The sequence below is a fragment of the Eretmochelys imbricata genome, chromosome 6 (assembly GCF_965152235.1).
Source record: "Eretmochelys imbricata isolate rEreImb1 chromosome 6, rEreImb1.hap1, whole genome shotgun sequence".
NCBI classification, from domain to species: Eukaryota; Metazoa; Chordata; order Testudines; family Cheloniidae; genus Eretmochelys; species Eretmochelys imbricata.
In genome coordinates, this window is record NC_135577.1 from 121963978 (window position 1) to 121986921 (window position 22944).

At 39.7% G+C, this 22944-nt stretch overlaps 1 protein-coding gene and 1 long non-coding RNA gene across 4 annotated transcripts in view; one reads left to right on the forward strand and one right to left on the reverse strand.

The window, feature by feature from the left end:
- The first annotated feature begins 2 nt into the window (after window positions 1–2).
- Window positions 3–22601, forward strand: LOC144266213 (uncharacterized). 3 transcript variants are annotated; one of them, XR_013346451.1, is made up of 4 exons: window positions 3–438; window positions 13489–13565; window positions 17961–18064; window positions 22297–22601. It is a non-coding gene; the product is annotated as an uncharacterized LOC144266213 (long non-coding RNA). The 3 variants fall into 3 exon arrangements; XR_013346452.1 differs by lacking the exon at window positions 17961–18064; XR_013346453.1 differs by lacking the exons at window positions 13489–13565; window positions 17961–18064.
- Window positions 21611–22944, reverse strand: part of PSMA3 (proteasome 20S subunit alpha 3) — a 28920-nt gene continuing 27586 nt past the window's right edge. Inside the window, exons 10-11 of the mRNA XM_077819562.1 lie at window positions 22598–22662; window positions 21611–21786 (exon numbers count right to left, since the gene is read on the reverse strand). Coding sequence (XP_077675688.1) covers window positions 21742–21786; window positions 22598–22662 — 110 coding nt within the window. The 3' untranslated portion in view covers window positions 21611–21741. The remainder of the gene's footprint in view (window positions 21787–22597; window positions 22663–22944) is intronic.

The following is a 22944-nucleotide window of genomic DNA, read 5'->3' on the forward strand; positions in this document are numbered from 1 at the left end:
CGCGATGAGCCTCCCGGTCGCCATTTTGTACGCTGCTCTTTCCCATTTTAGGCGGGGAGGAAGGGAACGGGAGTGGTCTCTGCGTTTCCCGGGGGGCTCTGCCTCGTCTCGGGCTAGGGGATAGGCTCCGAGGGACTTCCTCCTTCCGGCTGAAGACGCCGTCTTCTCCCTTGTCCGGAGGCGATGGTGGCTGTAGCGAGCGGGTAGCGTTTCCCTCCCTTAGCGCGGTGATGGCGCAGCAGCCGGGGGGAGGGGGAAGCTCGGCGAGGCCGGACCCGGAAGTGAAGGGACCTCTGAGGAGCCGCTCACCTAGCCCATGGCCGCGGCGGCGGCGGAGGAGGAGCTCCGTGAGGAGGGGGAGGTGGCCGCCGCAGCAGCCCGCAGTGATGTCTGGGCCACGGAGGCGGGGCCGAACGGGAGGCGGCCGGGTACGGCAGAGTAAGTCGGTCGGCGGTAAGCGTGGCCTGTCCGGCTGTGACACCCCCCCCCCCCCCCGGGTGCGGGCGCCTCCTGGAGCTTGCTGGCAGCCGGCGTCGGTGAAGCTGTAGGCGAGGTTCGAGCCGCCCCTTCCAGGAGCGTGTTGACGCTGAAGCCGGTGTACCCATCGCAACGTCGGAAGGGCTGTTAGCTCTGTCGCTGCCGATCGCTCCAGGAGAAATGTGCAGAGGCTCCGGGATTGTGGGTAGCGGTCTGGGGAGCTGCCTGTCCCGCGGGCGCAGCGCTGCTTTGCTAACTCGCCGGCTGCTGCTGTCAAAAGAGCAGGGTTGTTGTTGCTCTTGGAACCACCGCACAGGACAGGACGTGAGGAGGCCGCTTGCTCCCGGGTTAAGTGTGTGCTGTGTCTCCATTAGTCTCTGTCCTACTCAGGATGCAGAGGATGGAGCAGGGCAGGGAGGATATGCGTATCTTGCCTCCCACGCAGTTTTTCACGTGGCTTTAGTGCTTGTGACCAGTTCGAAGGCTACAGCGGTGGAGACTGAGGGCATGTCTACACTGGCAATTTACAGCGCTGCAATTTTCTCACTTGGGGATGTGAAAAAAAGACACACACACACACACAGACCCCCCCCAGTGCAGCAAGTTTCAGCACTGTAAAGCACCAGTGTAGATAGTGAACCAGTGCTGGGATACACATCCCTCATGGAGGTGGGGGGTTTTTAGAGCACTGTGTGAAAGGGGTCACCAGTACAAAAGTTTGAGAACCACTGGTTTAGCTGTTGAATACCTCTCAGATGGCAATGCCTTCGTTGTTTGTTAGCGTTTGCATTCTAATTTGTACATTCTAATTAGAAGTGAAAAATTCTCATTGTACCCTTAGGCCAAGGTCAGGGAAGTGGATGGCTAAGTCTTAAACTGATTATTCGGAATGCTTTTCTCTTATAGAAATGAAAGCATTACACTTGTTCTGGCTTTTTTTTAACTAGGGGTTCACTAATGCTTGGTCTGTACTAGGAAATTAGGTCCGTATAACTGTTGCTTAGGGGTGTGAAAAATCCACCCCACTGAGCGATGTAGATAAACCAACCCAACCCCCTGGTGTAGACCTGAGAGAATTCTCCTGTCAGCCTAGCTACTGCCTCTTGAAGTGGATTACCTCTGCTGATGGAGAACATTTCCCTTTGGCATAGGTAGGACTTCACTGAAGTGCTACAGTGGTGCAGCTGCAACAGTGAAGCTGCAGCATTTTAAGTGTAGACAAACCTTTAATCATCAGTTGACTTTATATATGTCTCTGTTGCACTTCTGCAGTTGCAGGCACCATCATTGTCAAAATTCATGGTAAAGTTAGTCATGCAAAATAATCATGTAATCAAACGTGGGGAGAGGAAAAGAATTGTATCTTGTAAAGACAGTGGAAATGGCCCACACGGATCAAAAGTGGATCACATCCTCATGCCCACTTCTCTTCTTGGGACCAAACATACGTGCAAAAGGATACAGTAGAACTTCAGAGTTACGAACTGACCAGTCGACTACATACCTCATTTGGAACGGGAAGTACACAATCAGGCAGCAGCAGAGACCAAAAAAAAAGTGAATACGTTACGGTACTGTACCATGTTAAACATAAACTACTAAAAAAAAGGGGGGGAAAGTTTAAAAAAATATTTGACAAAAGAAACAGTTCCTGTGCTTTTCATTTAAATTAAAATTGTTAAAAGCAGCATTTTCTTCTGCATATTAAAGTTTCAAAGCTGTATTAAGTCAATGTTCAGCTGTAAACTTTTGAAAGCGCAACCCAACCGTAACCTTTTGTTCAGAGTTACGAACTATCTCCATTGCCAAGGCATTTGTAACTCTGAGATTCTATTGTAGTTTCATATCTTGCTTTTGGCTGCTGTCCATGTAGTCAGCAAACTTTCAAAATGTTGTGTATGTGTGTACCAATGAAGCTATCTAAACAAACTTTTTTTTAATCTACTTCATTGGAGTTAATTAAACTTGCTTTACTTTTAAACATGTAAAGCAATTCATGGCTTCTTTATAAACTAAGTTTCAGAAACTCAAGCTACAACATGAAGTGCTGTTATCACTAAACCTGCTAAAGATCTAAATGTAATTTTGTTAAATATTTTGCGTAATAACTTACTAACAACCTGAGAATACCCCTTCAACCTCCCATCTAGTGCTCTAGGTTGAGAATCTCTGGCCCTTTTCTTTCTAAGCCTCTTCTTCCCCCCCTGTCTCCGCCCCCCCCATGCTATAAAAATTCCATGGTCCACCTGGGCCACAATTGCTTTTCTGTATATAAAAGCCAGGGCCAGTGTTAGGGGGTAGCAAGTATGGCAATTATCCAGCCCCTATGCCACAGAGGGCCCTGTGAAGCAGCTTGGGGCCCCAGGCTGTGTGAGGTTTCAGCTTTCTGCCCTGGGCCCCAGCATATCCAATGCTGGCCTGGCTTGGTGGCCCCCCTGAAACCTGCTTGTGGCCCTCCAGGGGGCCCCGGACCCCTGGTTGAGAACCACTGCTCTAGGTTCCAGTCCTGCAATAGGCTCTGGTTGCAGGAGTTCACCATGCAGAGTTTATAGGAAGATGAGGGCCGCAGAGATGGTCAGTGCCTGCTGAGTGATACCAGAGTGACTTGATATCTAATAACCAGCTTCCGAGTCTGTTCTAGTTCCAGAGTTTGGTTTTTATTAGATCTGAAGCTTTAGAAGGAAAGTGGCAAACTCTGACAATGGAAAAGTTTACGAGTTAGGCAGTATTGCATAGTATGGATCTGCTTTAGGTACTTTATTAGAAATAGCATGTTGGGGATGTTTGGAGTTAGTTGTTCAGAGACTTAACCATACTGGCAAAAAGTTCAGAACATAGTTCTGCTAGCTGGAGTCGAGTTGTGACTTTTTTTTTAAAGATTTTTGTTGTACTTGACTGGTAATGTGTTTACAATACATGACAGAAGCATGGAGTTTGAGAGGAATTTTTTGGTTTAGATTGTTGGGGTTTTATGCTAGTTAAGCAATGTAGCGAAAAGCAAGTTGGCAGCTTATTCATGCATAATATCCTTAGTTCTGTTTCATAAAATACTCAGATTCTTCATTGGATAAACTGAGGAGATTGTATTGCTAAGAATACAAGATCAGTTATTGTTCTAGTAACTAAAAAATGTATGACTTGAAGATTGGTCCTCTTAACCTACGTATCTTTTGTTTGGAACATGTTGCCCAAGTTATGGTTTAGATTGTAAGCTTTTTGGAGCAGGGTTTGTGCTTTTGTAAAGCACTTAGTACACCAGCACTCAATAAATATCCGCTAAATACAAAACTAATAAGCCTTGTTTCTAATTTCTAGCAGAGGCCCAAATGCTAGCTACCTGCTGATACTGCCTTTGGTATCTGAGACTACATGGAATGTTTAGGAAGTTCTTGATGCGTTGGTCATCTAATGGAATAAAATGATTTCTGTAGAGAGTCTACTTATATTATGATTACAATAAAAGCTGCTGAACAATCTGAGGTAATCGGACCACCTAATTGAACATTCTGACACTACTTAAAAATATGACATCTAGTATAATGGAATGAAGATTTTTCACTGAGGTGGGGGAAGCTTTCATTTTTGTTTTAAAATATGAATTTCACAGCTTCACTACAACAAGAATTGTATTGCGTATGTTGAAATTCTGAGTTTTTCCCAATTCATTGTAATGTAAATAGTTCCCAGTCAACTTGAACTGATTTCTACAGTGTATCCCATTTTGTCTTTCTTGTTACTAGGGATATCCTATATGGAAACAAACTTTTTAGCAGTCTGCTGCTTATTTTATCTAATGGCATAATCCTTTGACATAACTGTCCCTCTAGGAGTCAATTTGTCATGCACAACATTAGCAACCTTTTGGGAATAGGTGCAGGAGCAAACAGAAAATTTAGACACACAAGGGGAATTAAATGAAACTATTAATAGGGATCTTTTACATGGAAAAATCTTTGCTTTGGTTCTAAGATTGTATGTACTTTCATACATATTGCATCTGTGTGAAAATTGGATATTCACAGAAATTTGGGGTCTGTAGGCCTTGCAGAGATCATTTTGATCCTTAAACAATGTGACATGAAATTTTTCATATTTCAGTATGTAATCTTATAGGTATCTACAGATGTCAGTTATGAAGACAGTTTATCAAATATGTAAGCCTTGATCCTGAGTGATGGGTACACTTTATAAGTACACTGGGGGGGAGGGGGTATATGATAAGTTCTCTAATACCATATCTAAACTGAAAACCTTACAGAAATTATGCTGATAATTTCAAGCATCTGGCACTCTGTCCAGGGAAACTAGCAAGACAGAAAGGGAAGTCGATTCTCCATTTCATAATACTCCTTATAAGAGCATAAATAGCAACCAAACACAAATTGTTAAAAGGAAAGATCTTTACTTCATTTTGCTTCCCTGGGTAGTAAAGGTCAGATGAGCATGTGTTAATTAGTCTGAATTATTTAAATTGATCAGTGCATTACTTCTGACATATTCCACTTGTGTTCCGAACTAAAAACTCAAATATATATGCAATTCATGTAAACATGGTAGTCTAAATAGCTTTGTGAATACCAGAACTTTGTGTCCCTGCCAGTTTCTGAACACTTACGTGAAATAGATGTAGAGAGTGTTTTCATCCAAGAGTGTTTGAAAAAGAGCCTGTGTTGAGTGCGACCTCTTAATGATGCTTTTATTCCTACCCTTCCTTCATGTCTGCCACCTCATCTGAACTTCTTCCCACATTCACTGTCCTATCTGTAACCAGGGAAGTGCATTGCATTGTGTGGCAAGCATGTATTCTAGTGGAGCCTGAATACCAACCTCCTTTGAGCCGCAGGACATCTGTGCCACTGGAATTGGCATCTTCCTACAAAACATGAGCATGAATTAAGCTGTTGTAAGCCATAAAGCTTTATTTTGTATCACACATGATTGTGAGCTGTGTGAGAAGGTCTTTCTAGATAAAAAGGAAACATTTCTTTCAGTGTTTGAAAATATAGATGTCCTGTGAACACAAGTCCATTGCAGGGGGAAAAATCAGTAAAAGTAGCTGCATTACTAAATGAGAAGGGTTAAAATAGTTTGTCAAAACAGTATTTTCCATTACCGTTAACCACAACTAGAAAGTTCTTCTTCTTGATGCTGAATGCATAATACAGGTTTTCCCCAAAAGTTCACAACCTATTCCCTGCCTTCTGTAAACATGTTCAAAATAATGGATTTTGTTGGAATTGCTGGGGAAGCTGCAATAAAAGTTGCCACCACATAAGAGGCGTGAATCACCATTTTTATGTCCCCCTGAAGTTAGAGGTGGTCGTTTTGGGTCAGTATTACTGATATTTAGTTGGCAGCAGTGCAGTACCTCTTCTAGCTATACTGAAATATAGCATTGTGTGTTAATGCAACATTAGAAACTTTACTACTCTGTTGCAAAGCCACTGAGGAAAGATGCAATTCTTAGGCGGTAACATTGACGTCACAGCTACTACTGCAGGTTCCTCTGAACTTTGTGTGACTACCAATCAATTTTTCCACTGTCAGCAGCTCTTCCAGCAGGTCCAGTGATCTCTTGGGAAAATTTAAAATCTCATTATTACTGAGTAATTCTAGTCTGGTCTCAGTTCTGCTTTGTGGCTGCAGTTCTTTTAGATAGACTTCCTGATCATAGAATATGTGCATGGTTCAGCGATGTGTCAGTTTACCTGCACTTGTCGGTAGCAGCTGTTGAGAGGGAAGCCTTGTGCCAAAACAAGATTTTAATCCTGACTGGCTTGTTCAATGCTACTTCCTCTTTAGTTTCAGACCAATCTGATTGCTCTTCCTCTTTTTGACTCCCATAGCATAGTGACTCTAAATCTAAATATTGGATATTCTTCTCTGATGCTTTAGGACAAAAGCTTGGTAATCTGCGTGCTATAGGACAAAATATAAGAACAGCATTGTAAGTAAGACTTCTTATTTTTGCCTGCCATTTTTTCTGATTGTGATAATTGTAATCCAGTTGCATAGAATGCTAACTAAAGAGGCTGGAGTGTTGAAGCAAAGGTTTACTTTAGGTCTGTCTTTAAAACCAATTTTACATAGTACTGACAATGGACTATTTAATAAGATATCTTGATATAGACTTCAGTTTCTATAGTATTTCACTTGGCAAACAGTGTAATTGTTCTGATTTGTAATGAGAAATCCATTTAATGTTCTAATTTTTTTAGTGAAGGTGGAATTAGAGAAATCACTGTCTTAATTGTAATAGCCTCTCTACAGTCACTGCTTGAGAAGTAATGACTATAAAGGTGCAGAGAATTGACTCTTGCCTTCATTAGTGTACTGGTGTAGCTCAGTGGAGAACTAAACTGGAGCAGAGATCTAAGTAACAGCTCTGCAGGCTGAATTTCATTGTTCAGCCTTTACTTTAGGGATGAGAGCCTTTAGTTTTTGTCACTTTTCACTTACCTCTGGACAATTCCTCTATCTCACCATTTTTAAGAATAGGGCAAAAAATTGAGAAATCAAATTAGGACAAATTTCAGAAGTTTTCCCTTAATTTTTTTTTTTTTGGTTTGTAGCCTTTTTCCTTCAGCAACCATATAATACTTAAACGTGTTTAGCTCTTAGGTGAAGAATATGGAAGATAAGCAATAGTATGGACTTCTGTAAATGTCCATTGATAAAGGTAAAATATTAGCTATCCTTTACCAAATACATCATGCTCACTGTTTCCAGTCTTGTGAAGTAAGAGCCTCTGAGCTCCACTGTCTGGGTCATGTGCACAATATGATTTCTATAGGTACACTTATTTTTTTTATTGAATTGGACTGATTATGGACTTTGTTGATAAAAGTCTATGCTACTATAGCCAATGTCACTTTTTAAATTTTTTTTATATTTCCAATGTTGCATTCAGGCCTAAAAAAAATCTCATTTTACTGCATCCTACTTAAAACAGCTCTTCTGGTGGGTTCCACATTTTGTGGGGGGGAGGTTACAGCAAAGAAAAACCCACTTTCTGCTATGTACCTGCAGATCTTTCAAATCTTTGCCACTTCTGAATGGATTGAGGCATGCCTGTATATTGCATGAATTGAGGAAAAATTCTTAATTTCTGCCTGGTACATAATTATATATGCAGAAACTAGTGACAAAGGCCAGTTTTAGTGCTTGTAAGATAAGTTCTAAAAACTTGAGCTTTTTAAAATTATACTGTCTTTGCATCTAAACTCCTGGATGTACAGCTTTCCTGTTTCTTACTACAAATTCTTAATCTGTTAGAAATGAACTTTTGTCTGAAGAAATGAACTTTTTGTTTGGTTGAATTAAAACTTGTACCTTACATACCCTGAATTTCAGAAGCCTTCTGTTTCTTGATTTGGATATAAACATACTCAAACATGTGTTATACAAATTTTTTTGCAAAACTGGTTAATATATTTCTGTAAGGGGCTACTCCCTGTAGTTAGAGGTATTTTAGAAGATGTTATATTGTGAAATATAGAAAAACTAAAGTGAGAAGAACAGGAGTACTTGTGGCACCTTAGAGACTAACAAATTAGACTAGATCGTTTTTCTCTTCCAGAATTACATGCCTAAATTTTGGCTCCTGGATCCATATTTAGGCATCTAAATATAAGGAGTACTTGTGGCACCTTAGAGATTAACCAGTTTATTTGAGCATAAGCTTTCGTGAGCTACAGCTCACTTCAGGTTAGTCTCTAAGATGCCACAAGTACTCCTTTTCTTTTTGCAAATACAGACTAACACAGCTGTTACTCTGAAACCTGGCATCTAATATGTGACCTGATAGCTTCTAAAGTGCTGAGCACCTGCAGTTCCTGTTAACTTCAGTGGGATTTGTTAGGGTTCAGAATTTCTGAAAGTTTACTCTTCTTTAGATTCCAGCATCCACCTTGGAGGGATTTTGCCTAAGTGCTTGCTTTCTAGTCTTTTGTGGTATTGGTCTTTAACTCACCATATGGTGAATTAGGCTATTGAGTTTCCTTGTTACCCAAGATATCGCTTCACACTTTCTTTCAGAGCTAAAATATGCCATTATTTCACTTGGATGGCAGAAGAGAAATCCCTTCTGTTGGTCTTACCTTAATGTTGGCAATAGAAGAGCTAGTTTCTCTTTTTCCCCGAGGAGTTTTTGTGAGTGATCTGTCATTACCAATCAGAAGTAAATTGCTTCCGTAGTTTGTTTTTTTCCCCCTATACCTGGCATTTGGTTCAGCTTCTTTTTAAATTCTTAAAAGTAGCTTTTTTTGACAAATGTCTATTAATTTTATCCATGCTGCAGCAAGAATGCAGGAGGGGATAAAATTGTGTAGGAAACTTAAATTGAGATTGAATGAATAGATTTGGTGCACAAACGCTGATAAGAAGCATGCATGTTTGATGTGGATTTTTCAATAACTTGTCTCTACACTTATGCAACACAGATTAGATCGGGGGCGGTATAGAACATAGCAGGAATATTGAAGATGAGTACGTTTATTTGGGTTCATATCTCAGCATAGGTCTCATTTGAAAGCTCATGACTTTTTATAGGGTATTGATCAAAATGACATAGATACAAACCTAGTTATGGGACTGTTGAGCACCCATGCTCAAACTGATTTCAACAGGAGCTGCAGGTGCTCAGCATTCCTATAAATCAGGCCCCAAATATGTTGCTGACATAGCTTAGATAGTTCTTGGGGTGGTAATGGGCAGTGATGCGGAAGAGAGATGGCCAGAATATCAGTCCCCAGGTTAAGAGACGCTTCTTATATTTTACAATCACTGAGTAAATTTTTGGATCTCTGAATCCATAGGAGCAACAGAGTTTGATGTTAGAAAATTTCAGTCAGTCTGGAATTTACTCTGCAACTATGTTAAATTAGTTATTTTCCTGAACAGTGTAAAAACTAGTTACTACTTTGTCTCACTTTCACATTTCTGTCTTGAATAATGCAAATCTAAGACCTAGGTTCTAGCCTGTTGACAGCTCTACCTGTTTTCTGTCTTTGTCTATTTGGTACCTCTATGAGGCAAGGACTGACGTCTCTATTAGAATCACTAAACATTACCCTAATACAAATGAATTGATGGTAAGTCTATTGATGCTTAGTATTTTTAAAAAGCTTGGTGATTTTTAGACTGATTTAACACTATGCAATAGATGGCAAATTGTGCCTATATTTACCACTGAAATGGAGCTAAAATTAAAAATAAACCATTGATAGCAAAATATTTTACTTTTTTAGAAGAAATAGTAAATATGCAGATGTAAATCTTTGTGGTACATACACGCTGTATTTATCAAAGTATCACTGTAGCTCTCAAATTTTAATCTCAAAAATAGCTGTTACTTATGAATTCATAGAAATTTGGCCCTGTTTTCAACATTTTGTACATTTCTCTCATCCAGATGCTTTCAGAAGTACTAAAATCAAGTTTGTAATGTTTTCCTTTAAATCCTCCTTTCAGTCTAGCTCCATTTTATGAGTACTGACAGGCTTTTTTAGTCTATATTTCTGCATATGTAGAATGATTAATGAAAAAAATCACAAATTTTATCTAATGGCTCATTCCTCTGTTCTCTACTTTAGAACTTCCTTTTCCAGTCCAGTCTCAACCCAAACACACAGACTCAGCATCTTTTTGCTAACTTGGCTGTCAGTCTTAAGGTTTCCCTTGTGTTTAGCTGGCAGTCATTGCTGGTATCTTTCAAAAAGCATTAATGCTCTCAGTTACGCTTTTAAAATTATAAGCACTTACATAAGCAGCTGCTTTGAACTGAGAATCCATAGCTGGCTGGCAATTCAATTTCTGAAATTTTTCTCAGCTGTGCCAGCTGTGGAACTTTATGGTGCTTGCAAAAGCTGCTCTTAACACCCGTTTTATTTAAAAGGCTTAATTGAGAATATGAACTATCAACAAAGCAGTCAGTGAACACTAAAAGGATCTGCTGTGTGACTAATGCCTGGGTAGCCTTTGGCTGACAGTAAACTGTGTAGCATTGTACCTGTGATGCTATGAATTTCAGTATTTTGGTACTGGCTATTAGTTAGACACATGTCCTCCCCGTCTCTTATTTTACAGTGTATTTCACACTTTTTCCAGAACACACAAGACATAGTGGAATGGATATCAAGAAATCTCACTCCTTTGCACAAAATCATGACATGCTTGTTCTGCATTGTTTCCATCCCTATACGGAAACAGCTTGAATTGAAACTTAAGCATTGTGTATTAGTGTTTTATGTTAAAAAAACATTTAGCACTTCCTGTTAGACATATGCTTGCCTTGTGCGGCCCTTGAACACTGCTAATACACAGTCTAGCTTAGATCTTTGTCATCATTGTCCTGATTCAGGGCATAGCATGTTGCTGCTTTTCTAAAAGCCCTATGGACAAGATCACTTTAACTTCCATGAATCTTTTTTTTTTTTCGTGGTGGCCTTGAGACAAGTAACACTTTTTTTTTGTTTTGTTAATGGAACGTATCTCTTGATCCAACATTAGGTGACTTAACAATAACTTAGGTATGTTTAAACATACAGCCAATTTTCTTCTTCCTAAGCTTGGAGTTTATTTTAATTATTGAATATGGTTATGTGGTATGTTTATCATGAGTTTGGGATGATCATATTACCTACTGGTGGTTGGCTCACAAATGAGTTTACAGGTCATCCCAACAAGTGCCCATAACTTTATATGATAGTACACAATTTTATTTTTAAAGCTAAGCTTCATGGATACAGTGTTATGTTTGTCTCCACATCTAATTAATTGCCTTAGTTACTGTGAGTCATGACAATTAATGTATAGGCAGTGGGGATAAAAAATAGTACTGACATTTTTAAAAACTCACTTGACTAAAGTAGCTTTTCTGTAGAATGAGGTGGGGAGGCGGCTAGCAATTCAATCTCTTCCCTGACACCCCCAAAACCTGCTTCCCTCTAGCCAGCAATAGGTGAGAAAATGGCACCTGAATAAAAGCTGCTTGGGATTCAGAATCTTTCAAGAAGATGAAAGGGACACAGTAGTTAGTTTACTTCCAAGATCCTAGAAATGCAACATGCTGTGTGATGGCTGTTGTACGCTATGTGTACAGTATTCACATACTGCCTCTGAGAATGTAGGACCTGCAGTCCAGGGTAGAAGACTTCTGATTTGTAAGTCTCCCGTTTGTCCTTGATTAAAAACTGGTCCGTATGGTATCAAATCCAATTAACCTATATGCTGGTGTTTGCAGTTTGGCACCTTTGGAGACAATGGACAGTAAGAACTTCTAAAATAGGAAGTAACAAGCAGTCAATTCTAAAACTGAATGGGCTGTTTTTATTTAAAGTGTAAGTCATTTGTTCTTGTTGCATGTTTGAAAACTTACATACGGTGGGGGGGAATCTAGTTTCCTGTCTGACAGGAATATTTAACTGAAGGAAGAAAGGAGGGGGAGAACAATCTACTTACTGTATTTGTTAGACACAGGTACAGTCTTAAAGTTGTTATGGCAACCGGGAGCCTTACTGTTTTCCTCCCCGATAAGCTTTACGTTCTGCATTTTATTTCAGTCCTGAAGAACTGCCTTCAAGCTGGTGTAAACAAGATATTGAACTCAATTCAGTGTTTTGTGCTTCCTTTTTTGTTTGGTCATATTTTAATTTTAGCGAGAAGAACTGGGATACAGTAGGCAGTTCTCTTTAGGCGTCTCCCTTAATGCTGTTTGAATCTGAAGACCAGATAAAATCACAAACATGAACATGTCCATTTCTGCAGACACGCAACTAGTCAAAAAGCCTGAGTCATCAGGCTATTTCCAGTTGTGGGGAAGAAGTAAGAAAAGAACTGCTGGCTCATTTAGAGATCTGCAAGAGAGACTATATTTTGAAGTGGGTCCTTAGTCTTCTCCGATTCTGCAGTGAAGTCTGAGTTTTGAGACTCGTACTCAGGTTTTTGTGTATACTGGTCACATTTGGAGCTTTTTGTCTGTGGGTACAAAATTAGTGTAATTTCTGGAGCCATTTTAAGATGGATAAATTGCTTCGACTGACCTCTTCCAATTCACAGTTCACTTGCAGTACATTAGTCAGCCCTGTGTAAGGAAGACATTGTCCACAATTTAGCTTCCTGTTTTAATTTTTAATTGCTATGGTAATAAGGCAGCATTTGTGGAAGGATAGATATGTAAATCAGTGGAAATTATGATCCAAGTTCTAGAATAAAATGTGTAGGTGATCTAGAGCATGAAAGAATTAAATTGCACTTACTGAAAGTACCTTTGGTCTAAGAGCATCAATCCTATAGATGTTGGACCCATACTTTCTTTTTTGGAGGCAACCTACTGAAAAGAGGAGTGTTCCTCTTCTCTGCGTGCCCCCCCTCCTCCATCTGAACACTTATGGGTCTGATTCTTCCTTCCCTTCACCTTGTGTAGTGATTTATACCAGTGCAAAGCACTACCAATTCAGAATTGTAGTACTTCATGCTAACTCTACATTAGTATTAATGACTACACAAGATCAAAAGGCAATGTTTGGGTTTGATTCTTCATGTTGACAGACAACTTAAGGGAAATTCATAGATTTCCAAGGCCAGAAAGGACCACTGTAATCATGTAGTTTGATCTCCTGTATAACACAGGCCATGGAACTGCCCCAAAATAATTCCTAGAGCACATCCAATCTTCATTTAAAAATTGCTAGTGATGGAGCCACCACGAACCTTTGTAAATTGTTCCAATGGTTAATTATTCTCGCTGTTATAAATGTACACCTTATTTCCAGTCTGAATTTGTCTAGCTTCAGCTTTCAGCCGTTGGGTCATGTTATACCTTTCTCTGCTAGATTGTAGAGCCCATTATTAAATATTCCCCATAAGGTACTTATAGACTGTAATCAAGTCATACTCTAATCTTCTCTTTGTTAAGCTAAATAGATTGAGCTCCTTGAGTCTGTTATAAGGCAGGTTTTCTAATCCTTGAATCATTGTCATGGCTCTTCTCTGAATCCTCTCCAATTTTAGAACATCCTTCTTGAATTGTGGGCACCAGGACTGGATACAGTATTCCAGGAGCCGTTGCACCAGTGCCAAATACAGAGGTAAAATAACCTCTCTATTCCTACTCGAGATCCCCTTGTTCATGTTTGAGAAAAATATTCAGCACCCTCCCTTATTCAGTTAAGCTCCGTACTCTGTTAAAGAGGCAAAGCAAGTCTCCCAGCAAAAGCAGGGTAGATCAGACTTGACATTTCTGATATTTCTAAGGTTTTTTGTATACTCAGAGGTACCAATACAGGTATTTTAGTTCAGATGTATTGGGTTTTTTTAGCTAAATGGATACAACCCCTAGTGTTGGTGTAGTTATAGCTCGGGGTGGCCAATCTGTGGCTCCAGAGCCACATACGGCTCTTCAGAAGTTGTATAGGCACAGACTCCGAGGCTGGAGCTACAGGTGCCAACTTTCCAATGTGCCAGGGGGTGCTCACTGCTCAACCCCTGGCTCTGCCACAGGCCCTGCCCCCACTCCACTCCTTCCTGCGCCCTCCCCTGAGCATGCTGTGCCCTTGCTCCTTCCCCTTTTCCCCCAGAGCCTCCTTCAGGCCAGGAAACAGCTGATGTACAGGGAGGGAGCGGGAGACACTGATTGGCGGGCCTGCTGGTGGGTGGGAGGTGCTAGAAGCAGTGGGGAGCTGATGTGGGGGAGGGGCTGCTGAGGTATTATTGTGGCTCTTTGGCAATGTACATCGGTAAATTCTGGCTCCTTCTCCGGCTCAGGTTGGCCACCCCTGTTACAGCTGTATAAAGGTGCCGTATGCCAGCTTAGCTTATTCTCCTTCCCTATAGAAGTAGCTATCCTGATATAACTGTGTCCACGATATGGGAATTGTGCTACTTAAACTATACTGGATAGCTAGAGGTACAATTTGTGTTAACAAGTCTAAGTTAAGAAAGGCAGGAAAACTTCCGGGGGAGGGGGGGAAAAACCTGTTCAGATATTCGTTATAATTCATCACATAAACAGGGCACAATCTAAATTCCCCCCCTTAAGATATCTTGGTGAATGTTTATTTTTCTCCTTTTGAAACCATGTATTAATATTTGAATGTTCTTTTAGTTTAAAAACCACTACGCAATGCTTTTGTGCCTTATCATTTGTCAACAAAAAGGTGTTTGAAGATGAACTGAAACATGTCTGTATGTGTGAGTTTAAAAACAAAAACCTCCTGTTTAAGATCTTAACTCATGGAGGGTAAAACTAATACCAGAGCAGAGAGCACCTGCAAGGTCACCTGCATCACTTGAACCCTTAATGAGACTTAAGGTGGGGGGAGATCAGGTTTGTGGTCTTTTTATTCTTCAAGATAAATAGGTCCTTTTAAGAAAAACCTTACAGGAGTTTTCTGCTTCTTTTCTTACACCAGAAGTTGAGGTCTCACTGAGGCTGAAAGCCTGGGGAACTAGTGAAATGATATCACAAGAGTAAACATTAAGAGGGGAAGGGACTTTTTAGTTTCAAAAATTGTTTAACAAACCCTTTTTCTTAACACACTGTTAAAATTACATTATATTAAAGATGTATGATATACATTTAAAAAGACTTATTTTCAGCTCAACTTTCTGATCGTAACTGTTTCACCTGAAGTTTTCTTTTGAGGGCAAAGCACCAAGGCGTAGTTCACTTGCATGTGAAGAGTATTCTTGGGATTTTCAAAGGTGCCTAAGGGAGTTTTTAACCCAAATCCTGTTGAAAATCAGTCTGAAAATCCTCCTGAAAAGTCCACTTGCCATAAAGAGTGGTAAGCTTTTCCTGCTGACTGAATGGGCCCAGGACATCTTTCTATTTAATTTATTTTGCTATGATTGCAAAGTCCTTCCAGCTTTGAACTGATGTGTTGCCTTCATGAGTCTGTAGGGGGAAGAAATGAGACTCATAGTAGCTTTGCCAGGCAGCGACAGAACAAAATTAACAGGATCAGTCAGTTTCACTGCAGTTCAGAACCTTGTTTGCATCAGTGAAATATTGTTTTCACACTAATTTTCAAAAAAGCTATTACGAGCAATAAAGGGAAGCTTTCCATGGAAGACAATCCCAAAACAAGGGTAGAAAAGTGGGAAACCTTTCTTCTTGATAGTCAGGAAACCGGAGGGGAGGACATGTCTCACACAGTACGTCGAAGGCTCTGAGTGCAGTAGGAGTGACACACACTTTTAGATGCGTGGGGGTGCACTTGTGGGAGAGAGAAAAGGAAGCTTTCCATTTATCAGCCATCTGTGGTTGATGTGAAAGATAGAAACACCAGGCATGCTTTAGCAACAATACCATGGCAGAAGTCCCAGCAGTTGAGATGGGCATTCTTACCAGCATGTTGGCCCTTGGACTCTGCTGACTGGGAGGCGGCTACAAACATCTCCTTTTGTTTAGAACTTTGACTAGTAGGTATCTAGTTTCTGGTCTCTAGTTCTGCTCTCACTTGACTCAAGAACATGTGCTGTCTGTGGTTTGCTTCATAATCTTATCGAAACAAGGCTTCGGTGTATTGACTCACTTCCGTAAAATAAATGAGTATTATAATTGGGAATCTGACAAGTCCACTTCCACTAAATACCAGAATAGTGACTATTCAAATACAGAATAAGAATACATACTTTAGGACAGCAGTAAGATTTGCGTGAAGGAAAACGTTTGTAGAATCAGATCAGTATGTGTGTGCTAGGTCACTTTCTGAGAGAGCCATAGATCTAACCGCTGTTCATGATAGAACTGGGAATCTATTTTGGTTTTGTCCTGATCAAGTCAATGGACTTTCAACCTTAGGGGGTGTGGCGTGACTTTTTTTTTTAAAAAAAATCATCAATGGTGGGTAGTGTATTGGGTGAGAAGAAACTGTTTGTAAGGTAGATTGGTTTAGCAGTTTCAATATAGCCAAAGATTTAGGCCCCAAGCCTGTTTCTTTGATAGGGCAATTGTAACCATTATTTTGGCTTTATATAAAACGTACTTGAATTGTCTATAGAGGCTTATACTTCCTATAGGAAATTGTATTTTGTAGAAATAGTAAACATTGTGGAGGATGTGGTATTTCAGAGCTGAGGCAGAGATGTATATATTTAAAATATAGGCCTACTGGAAAAAGTCTGTAGGGAATAATAGAGCTATTATATGGACACACAGCTGAAAGTATGAACCAGGTGGCTTCCAGAAACCTGTTACTTTGTGGCTTAGATACAGCACTGGATGATACCGGTCTGCCTGTTTCCACTTCCAAGCAGTGTTAAAGGGCAGTCCTAACAGGTAAGGTGCCAGGATCTTTTTAAACTTCTGGAATAAATGTGCCACAAACTGTGGAGAGAGCACCAAGGGACAAGTAAGATGTCTAGCGCATGCCATAAACTTATGTGAAGATGTTCCGGACTCTCCTCCTCCTCATCAAGAGGAAACATATGGGAAGAACTGAGAGTTTTAACAGTAGTTGGCTGTTCTGTCACAATAATTTATTGGAGAAGGACTTGGCTACACCAAAAGGAAAGTGTCAGAATCTTGGCATCTGGACCAAAGAGCAATAGCACGTTTGGTGCTCTCCTGAGGCATATATTTTTAGTCAGAAGCAACAGTGCATGAAATGTTCAACTGCCTGTGAAATCCTGAAGTGTTTTGGAATAGCAAATGTGACTACAACCACTCTGCGTGGACAGTTACGTATTTTTGTGCTGTTCTATCAAGTATTACCATATATGGCTAGAGCCTGGATTGTCTAGATTTGTCATGTCTGAAGCAAAAAGAGGAAGCTGCCTGGTGAGCCCAAACATGCTATTCTGAGATTCTGGAGGGGATGAATCCTTCCAGTAGCTGTGGGTACAAATATAGATTATCTAAATAAGATGATCCAAAGGAAAAGCGCCACCTGCTTGCTCAAATAGGCTGCTAAGAATTGGGTGAACTTTTCACCCTGGTACAAATCCTAAATCTGATGCTTTGATTTTACCTTAATTTTCAGGGTTTGCCTTTAGGCAAATTATAGCTTGCTTTTCCCTGAAACTTTGACTACTGGCCTCTTGAGCCCTATCTTCATGGGGGTTACATGCTGGCCCCATTACAAACAGAACTCAGTACTACCTACATTTGTCATTTGCCTGGTTTTAATGTACTTTATAAATCTTAAGTAGACAAAAATATTAAAGGGCTCAAAGAAGACGCGCAGAAGGCAATACAGGGCAACTGATCACAAGCCAGCGTGGTGCGCTATGATGAAACTACCTAAACAGGGAACATTTCTTTCACTGTCAGATGTGTACAGTTAAGACAATTGTCATTAAATAGGTGTATTTGTAGTGTCAGATTCTGATATTACAACTCATCTAGGGCTGTAAGTTTAATCTGAGACCCCACTAGTATTTCAACTTACAGTAGCGTATATGCAGAGATATTTAATTATGTAGACCACAAGGGCAACAAACTGCTGAACTACATTTGGAGAAAGGTGGTTTTTTTGCAGGACTAGTGGGAGCAGCATTGTTTGGGAGAGAGAAAACCAAGGACATCCGCATTGAACACAAAATTACTTACCTGGGCCTGGTGTCAAAGCACTGAAAGTGAGGGGTGAGTTCTTTAACAAGCATCCACTATTGCTGGTGCGAGAGACCAATGCTGTATTGCTAAAATTCCCAAACTTGCCATGGCTTCCAGGAGTTTGAAAGCATTTGTTTATATCCCTGGCTGTTTTCATACTGTCAGCAAATGGCATGATTTGTAAGGTCAATTTTGCTTTTTTCTACTTCTGATTCTTTAGTAGCTACTCTTAAAACAACGTTTTACAATTACAAAGCTTGAAATGTTTCAGAGTAGCAGCTGTGTTAGTCTGTATCCGCAAAAAGAAAAGGAGGACTTGTGGCACCTTAGAGACAAATTTATTTGAGCATAAGCTTTCGTGAGCTACAGCTCACTTAGCTGTAGCTCACAAAAGCTTATGCTCAAACAAATGTTAATCTCTAAGGTGCCACAAGTCCTCTTTTTCTTAAAGCTTGAAATGCAAACTTTCAGATCATGGAAGGCATTACTTTCTAACTAGTCAGTCACTAATGTTGATGACTGGTGCAGAGGTATTTAAATTGAAGAGTAATGTGCTTTCTAAAGTACTGGTCTTGAACTAGTGATCAGAAGTATTAGGTGGTTATGTCATGGTGATGTGTGGTATGTTTTTAATGCAAGTGTTAATGAGCTACTGTCAGTGAACTCTAGTCTTGGCAAGTAGTCCCCAATATAAATAGTACACTAATCTATTTGGAGATGGAGAATTATATCAATTGCATGTGTCTAAACTCTTCACTAGCACTTACTCCATTTCTTAAGGGTGCCACCTACTTAAATGCCAATACTACCATAACCAACTCCTGGCTTTCTATTGCTTAAATTTAGAGGAATCCTTGCACTAAAATGGTTGAGCAATTTTTAGAAATACTTGTCCTGCACTGAGCTCTCTCCTGGCAGCAAAACGCAGTTACACGAGCACTTTCAGAGTGGTACAGGTGTGCCGCTGTAAGCTTGTAAGTGTAGGCCTGGTCTTAGTGAAAATGCCTGCTCATGCTTCGGTTGGATGTTTAACTGAAATGTATAGTTGATCTTTATAAGGTGTTTGGCAATATGGCAACAAGCCCTCTCAATCAAGTTAGCCTTTAAGATCAAGTGATCTTGTCTGGAAAAAGGCAATTTTGAGGAATAAATAGCCTTGGAGAGAATCCAACAACCTTCAGATAATCCTTGGACCATACAGGCCTCAATTTAGTTCCCTCAGACAATTAAATCAGTTTGTTGGTACCTCTTCTAGAGCAGGAACTTGTTTTTGTTTTTTACACTCTACTTGTGGTGTATTTTAAAGCTAAGTTACTAACTTGCATAGCTTTCTACTGACAATTAACAAAGCAGCCTTGGCTCCTGTAGTTTTTTAAACTAGATCCAAAACAGTGGCATTTAAAGAGGTAGTATAATAACTGCTCATTCAACTGTGCACCCTTCTGATAAGTATGTTTGTGTATTCCTGCCTTGAGCCAAGCACTCCATATATAGCTGAAATGAAGTGTACTCAGCAATAGCTAAGGTTAGGAAGTGGAAAAACACAGCTTAATTTGCAAAAACCCATATAGCCATCTCTTCCCTCAAATGTTTTTAAAAAACAGTAACACTAAATTGAGTGAAGTTGAAGCAAGAAGAATTAAGATTTGAGGCTATATTTGTGTCCCTATTACCAAAATATTAGCGCACCTCCATGTGTTTATCATGCTCGCTCCTGATGAGGTAGTGTATTCTTATCCCTATTTTACAAATGGTGAATGGAGACCCACATTACATGACTTAAGGTTATAGAGGAAGCCTCTGGTAGAGCAGGGAATTGAACCCAGGTGTTGAGACCCTAGTAATCTAACCCCTGGATCATCCTTTAGAAGTAAGTACTGTAGAGGTCAGGGGAGAACTTCATTTAAATCTTAGCTTCTACTTCCAAAAGCCAGGCTTATTTTATGCCCAGGTAGCTTCCCTCTCTTGCAGTGAGAAGCAGACTAATGTAACACTTGTATGTTGTTTTAGACAGCACTTGCCTTTCCTAAACTCCATGTGTAATGCTATACTGACCTAAGAGAAATGCATTAGATGTCAGTCATATGTAGCAGTCGAATGGTACTATTCTACTTGATGTGCACGAGCGTAGCTGTCGCTACTGTATTACAGTTAGACATAGTCTCTCCCAGATAAAGTTTGTCAGTTCGAATGTATGTATATTCTAGACATGACTGGCTATAAAACTAATGCAAAGATGAAGTAAACTTGATTTATCTTTCAGTAAATGCCAACTGCACAATCCAAGCTAATATAAACACATTCCCTTGATATTTTGATAATGCTAGATATTTAAATCTAGACTTGAAGATAGCTCTGCATATCAACTTAATGAGGGGAGGTACCATACTACCATCCGAGTAAAGGACTGCATAACCATCTTCGGTAATTAACCGTCACAACAGCTGGTTCAAGTCACTGTGTCAGAGAGGGAGACTATCCGCTTTAGTCAGTTACAATGACAAAGCGAGATTTGCACTGAAGTATTAGACTGGGAGTTCTCCATTCAAGAAAAGGTAGGCTGGGCCCAGCCTAACTTGGGGTGGAGAATGCCTTGTCATCGGGGGGTAGGTAGTTGTCTCCTGGGTGCAGGCAGCTAAAATAGCAGTAATCCAGGTAGGGCTGACTTGATTTCCAATTATCTTTTGTGGTGTGCTAAATTCTGATAATAGGACTGTTTGACAAACTGGCACCAGGGTTTGCTTACCCCCTCTGAAAGCAATACTAATGAATGGAGCCTCACTGGCCCTGAGAGGTAGGCAAGTGTTTTGCAAAGTTGAAGTGATTTGCCCAAAGTCGTCGCAGGTTTACAGTCCACTGCCTAAACTACAGGACTATTTTACCTTTCCTTAAAAAATTTAATGGTTGATGTTATAGGAATAAATGGAGTGTAAAATCCATTTGAAATGGTTTCAGGATACAGAAGCTACAATACAAGCTCACTAAAGACCAATATCTTAAGGCTTGTCTACACTAGAATGCTCTAAATGCCCTGGGGTAGACCTACTGGCACAAACTAAAAGGTGCCTAGTGTATATTGATAACAGGACTACATTAACATGCACTAGGTACCTTTGTTTGTGCCAGTAGGGTTTACATGAGGCAGTTAGAGTGCGGTATTTTACAGCACTCCAAAATTCACACCCCCTATAAACTGGACTGCTGTGAAACTATTATTCAGGATAGAATTGCAGTGTCTTCAACTTACAGATTTCATGTATAGCTTTACTAGTTAACTCAGTCAGACTGCTTTCAGATTTCTTTTGAAGTTAAGAAATAGCACTACCTATCTACTCAATTGAAAAATGAAGGATAGTTCAAGTTTGAGTATTGTCTTTGATGTACATAAAGGTGAGACAAGTATACTGGTGCACTCGGATGACATTTGGTAACCTGGTGGCTTTTCCTCTATTTCACTCTTGACACCATGGTCTTTGGCACAAAAGTTTACTAAAATTCATGCTTAGAGGCAATATCTTTTTTTTCATAGGTCAACACAGCTATGTCCAATTTTCAAATGAAGTCTGAACCATGATCTGACAGTAAATGGGAAATTTATTTTAGTGCAAGTTAACATCTTTCCAGCAAGTAAATAATAATCCATGGTTAACACATTAACCCCTTCTACAAATTAAGAAAATTGAAACTTGTCTTGAAGTAACAATGTGTTACATATTGTCGTCATCTGATTCATCCTCCTCTTTTAAGGACTCCTGTTTTGAAAAGAAAAGGCATAATCAACTCCTAGGTCTTGTTCAGTGGCTGCCTGGCAAGTCCTAGAAGTCAGCTTACATTCGACAAAGTGTCTGATTCTTTAAAGCTATATATCTGATATAGTCATTTACACTAGTTCACTATAAGCAAGTAGGAAATGTTGGTATGGTAATTGTATTGCATCCACTTTGTACAGGTAAACTAAAGCAGTAGAGAACAAGGCCCCATATTTACATGGATTGCATAGCACCGTGTGGCAGTCAAGAATAGTGTTGCATGGGAAAGTGTCAAATACTGCGACTTCAGTGTACAAAAAACACTACTGAAGTGCAGCCATCAGCTTCCAAAACAAATACAGAACTAATACATGCTCCAATTGCTTCTATTTTTCCTAGTCAATTCGTGTTTTAAAGGGTTAGTGAACTGGATATAACTCATCATTAGTACAACTGTCAGTTCGCTCAGTTAAAAAAAAATTAATCTGATGCATTTGGTTTCTTATTATTTAGGCAAGGAGAAACATGCCTGCTGTATAAGACTTTGAACCATACATTGTTGAATGCACAATGTGACCAGCTGAAGATGCCACTGGATTAATTTCTTTCTATTCTTCCTTCCAAAGTTTCAGGTAATTGTTTCTGAAACATTTTAATCTAAACCCCAGACTAGGTTTGTCTCATAACTAATGTACTTAAAATAATGCACTTCTAGCTGCCAAAACACTATATAAAGTGCATTTTGTGCAGTTTATTCTATTTTGTATTTGTAAAATGGAGTTTTGAACCTACTAAATAAAATTCTATTGCTTACCTTAGCATATTTCTCTGCTTCTTCTCTGATGTCTTTTGGAACAATTTCATGTTTTCCTTTTGTTACTGTGAATGAAGCCATATTTATAAAGACTTTAGAAATTACTGGTATAAGCATGGAACTTGTAAATATCAAAGTAGCAAACTTAGCGGATAGAAGCAATAGAATAGAATAGAAACTACAAACATTAACAGGTATTTGTTACTTTCTCCGTAGTATGGGTGGAGTTTAGAATTTGAGTCTTCAATTTGTTTTACTCCCACAGAACTGACAGTTTTATTTAACTTGTTCATTTCTATAATCAAATATGGTGTAGCTAAAGGCAACAAAACAAGGAAAAATGAAAT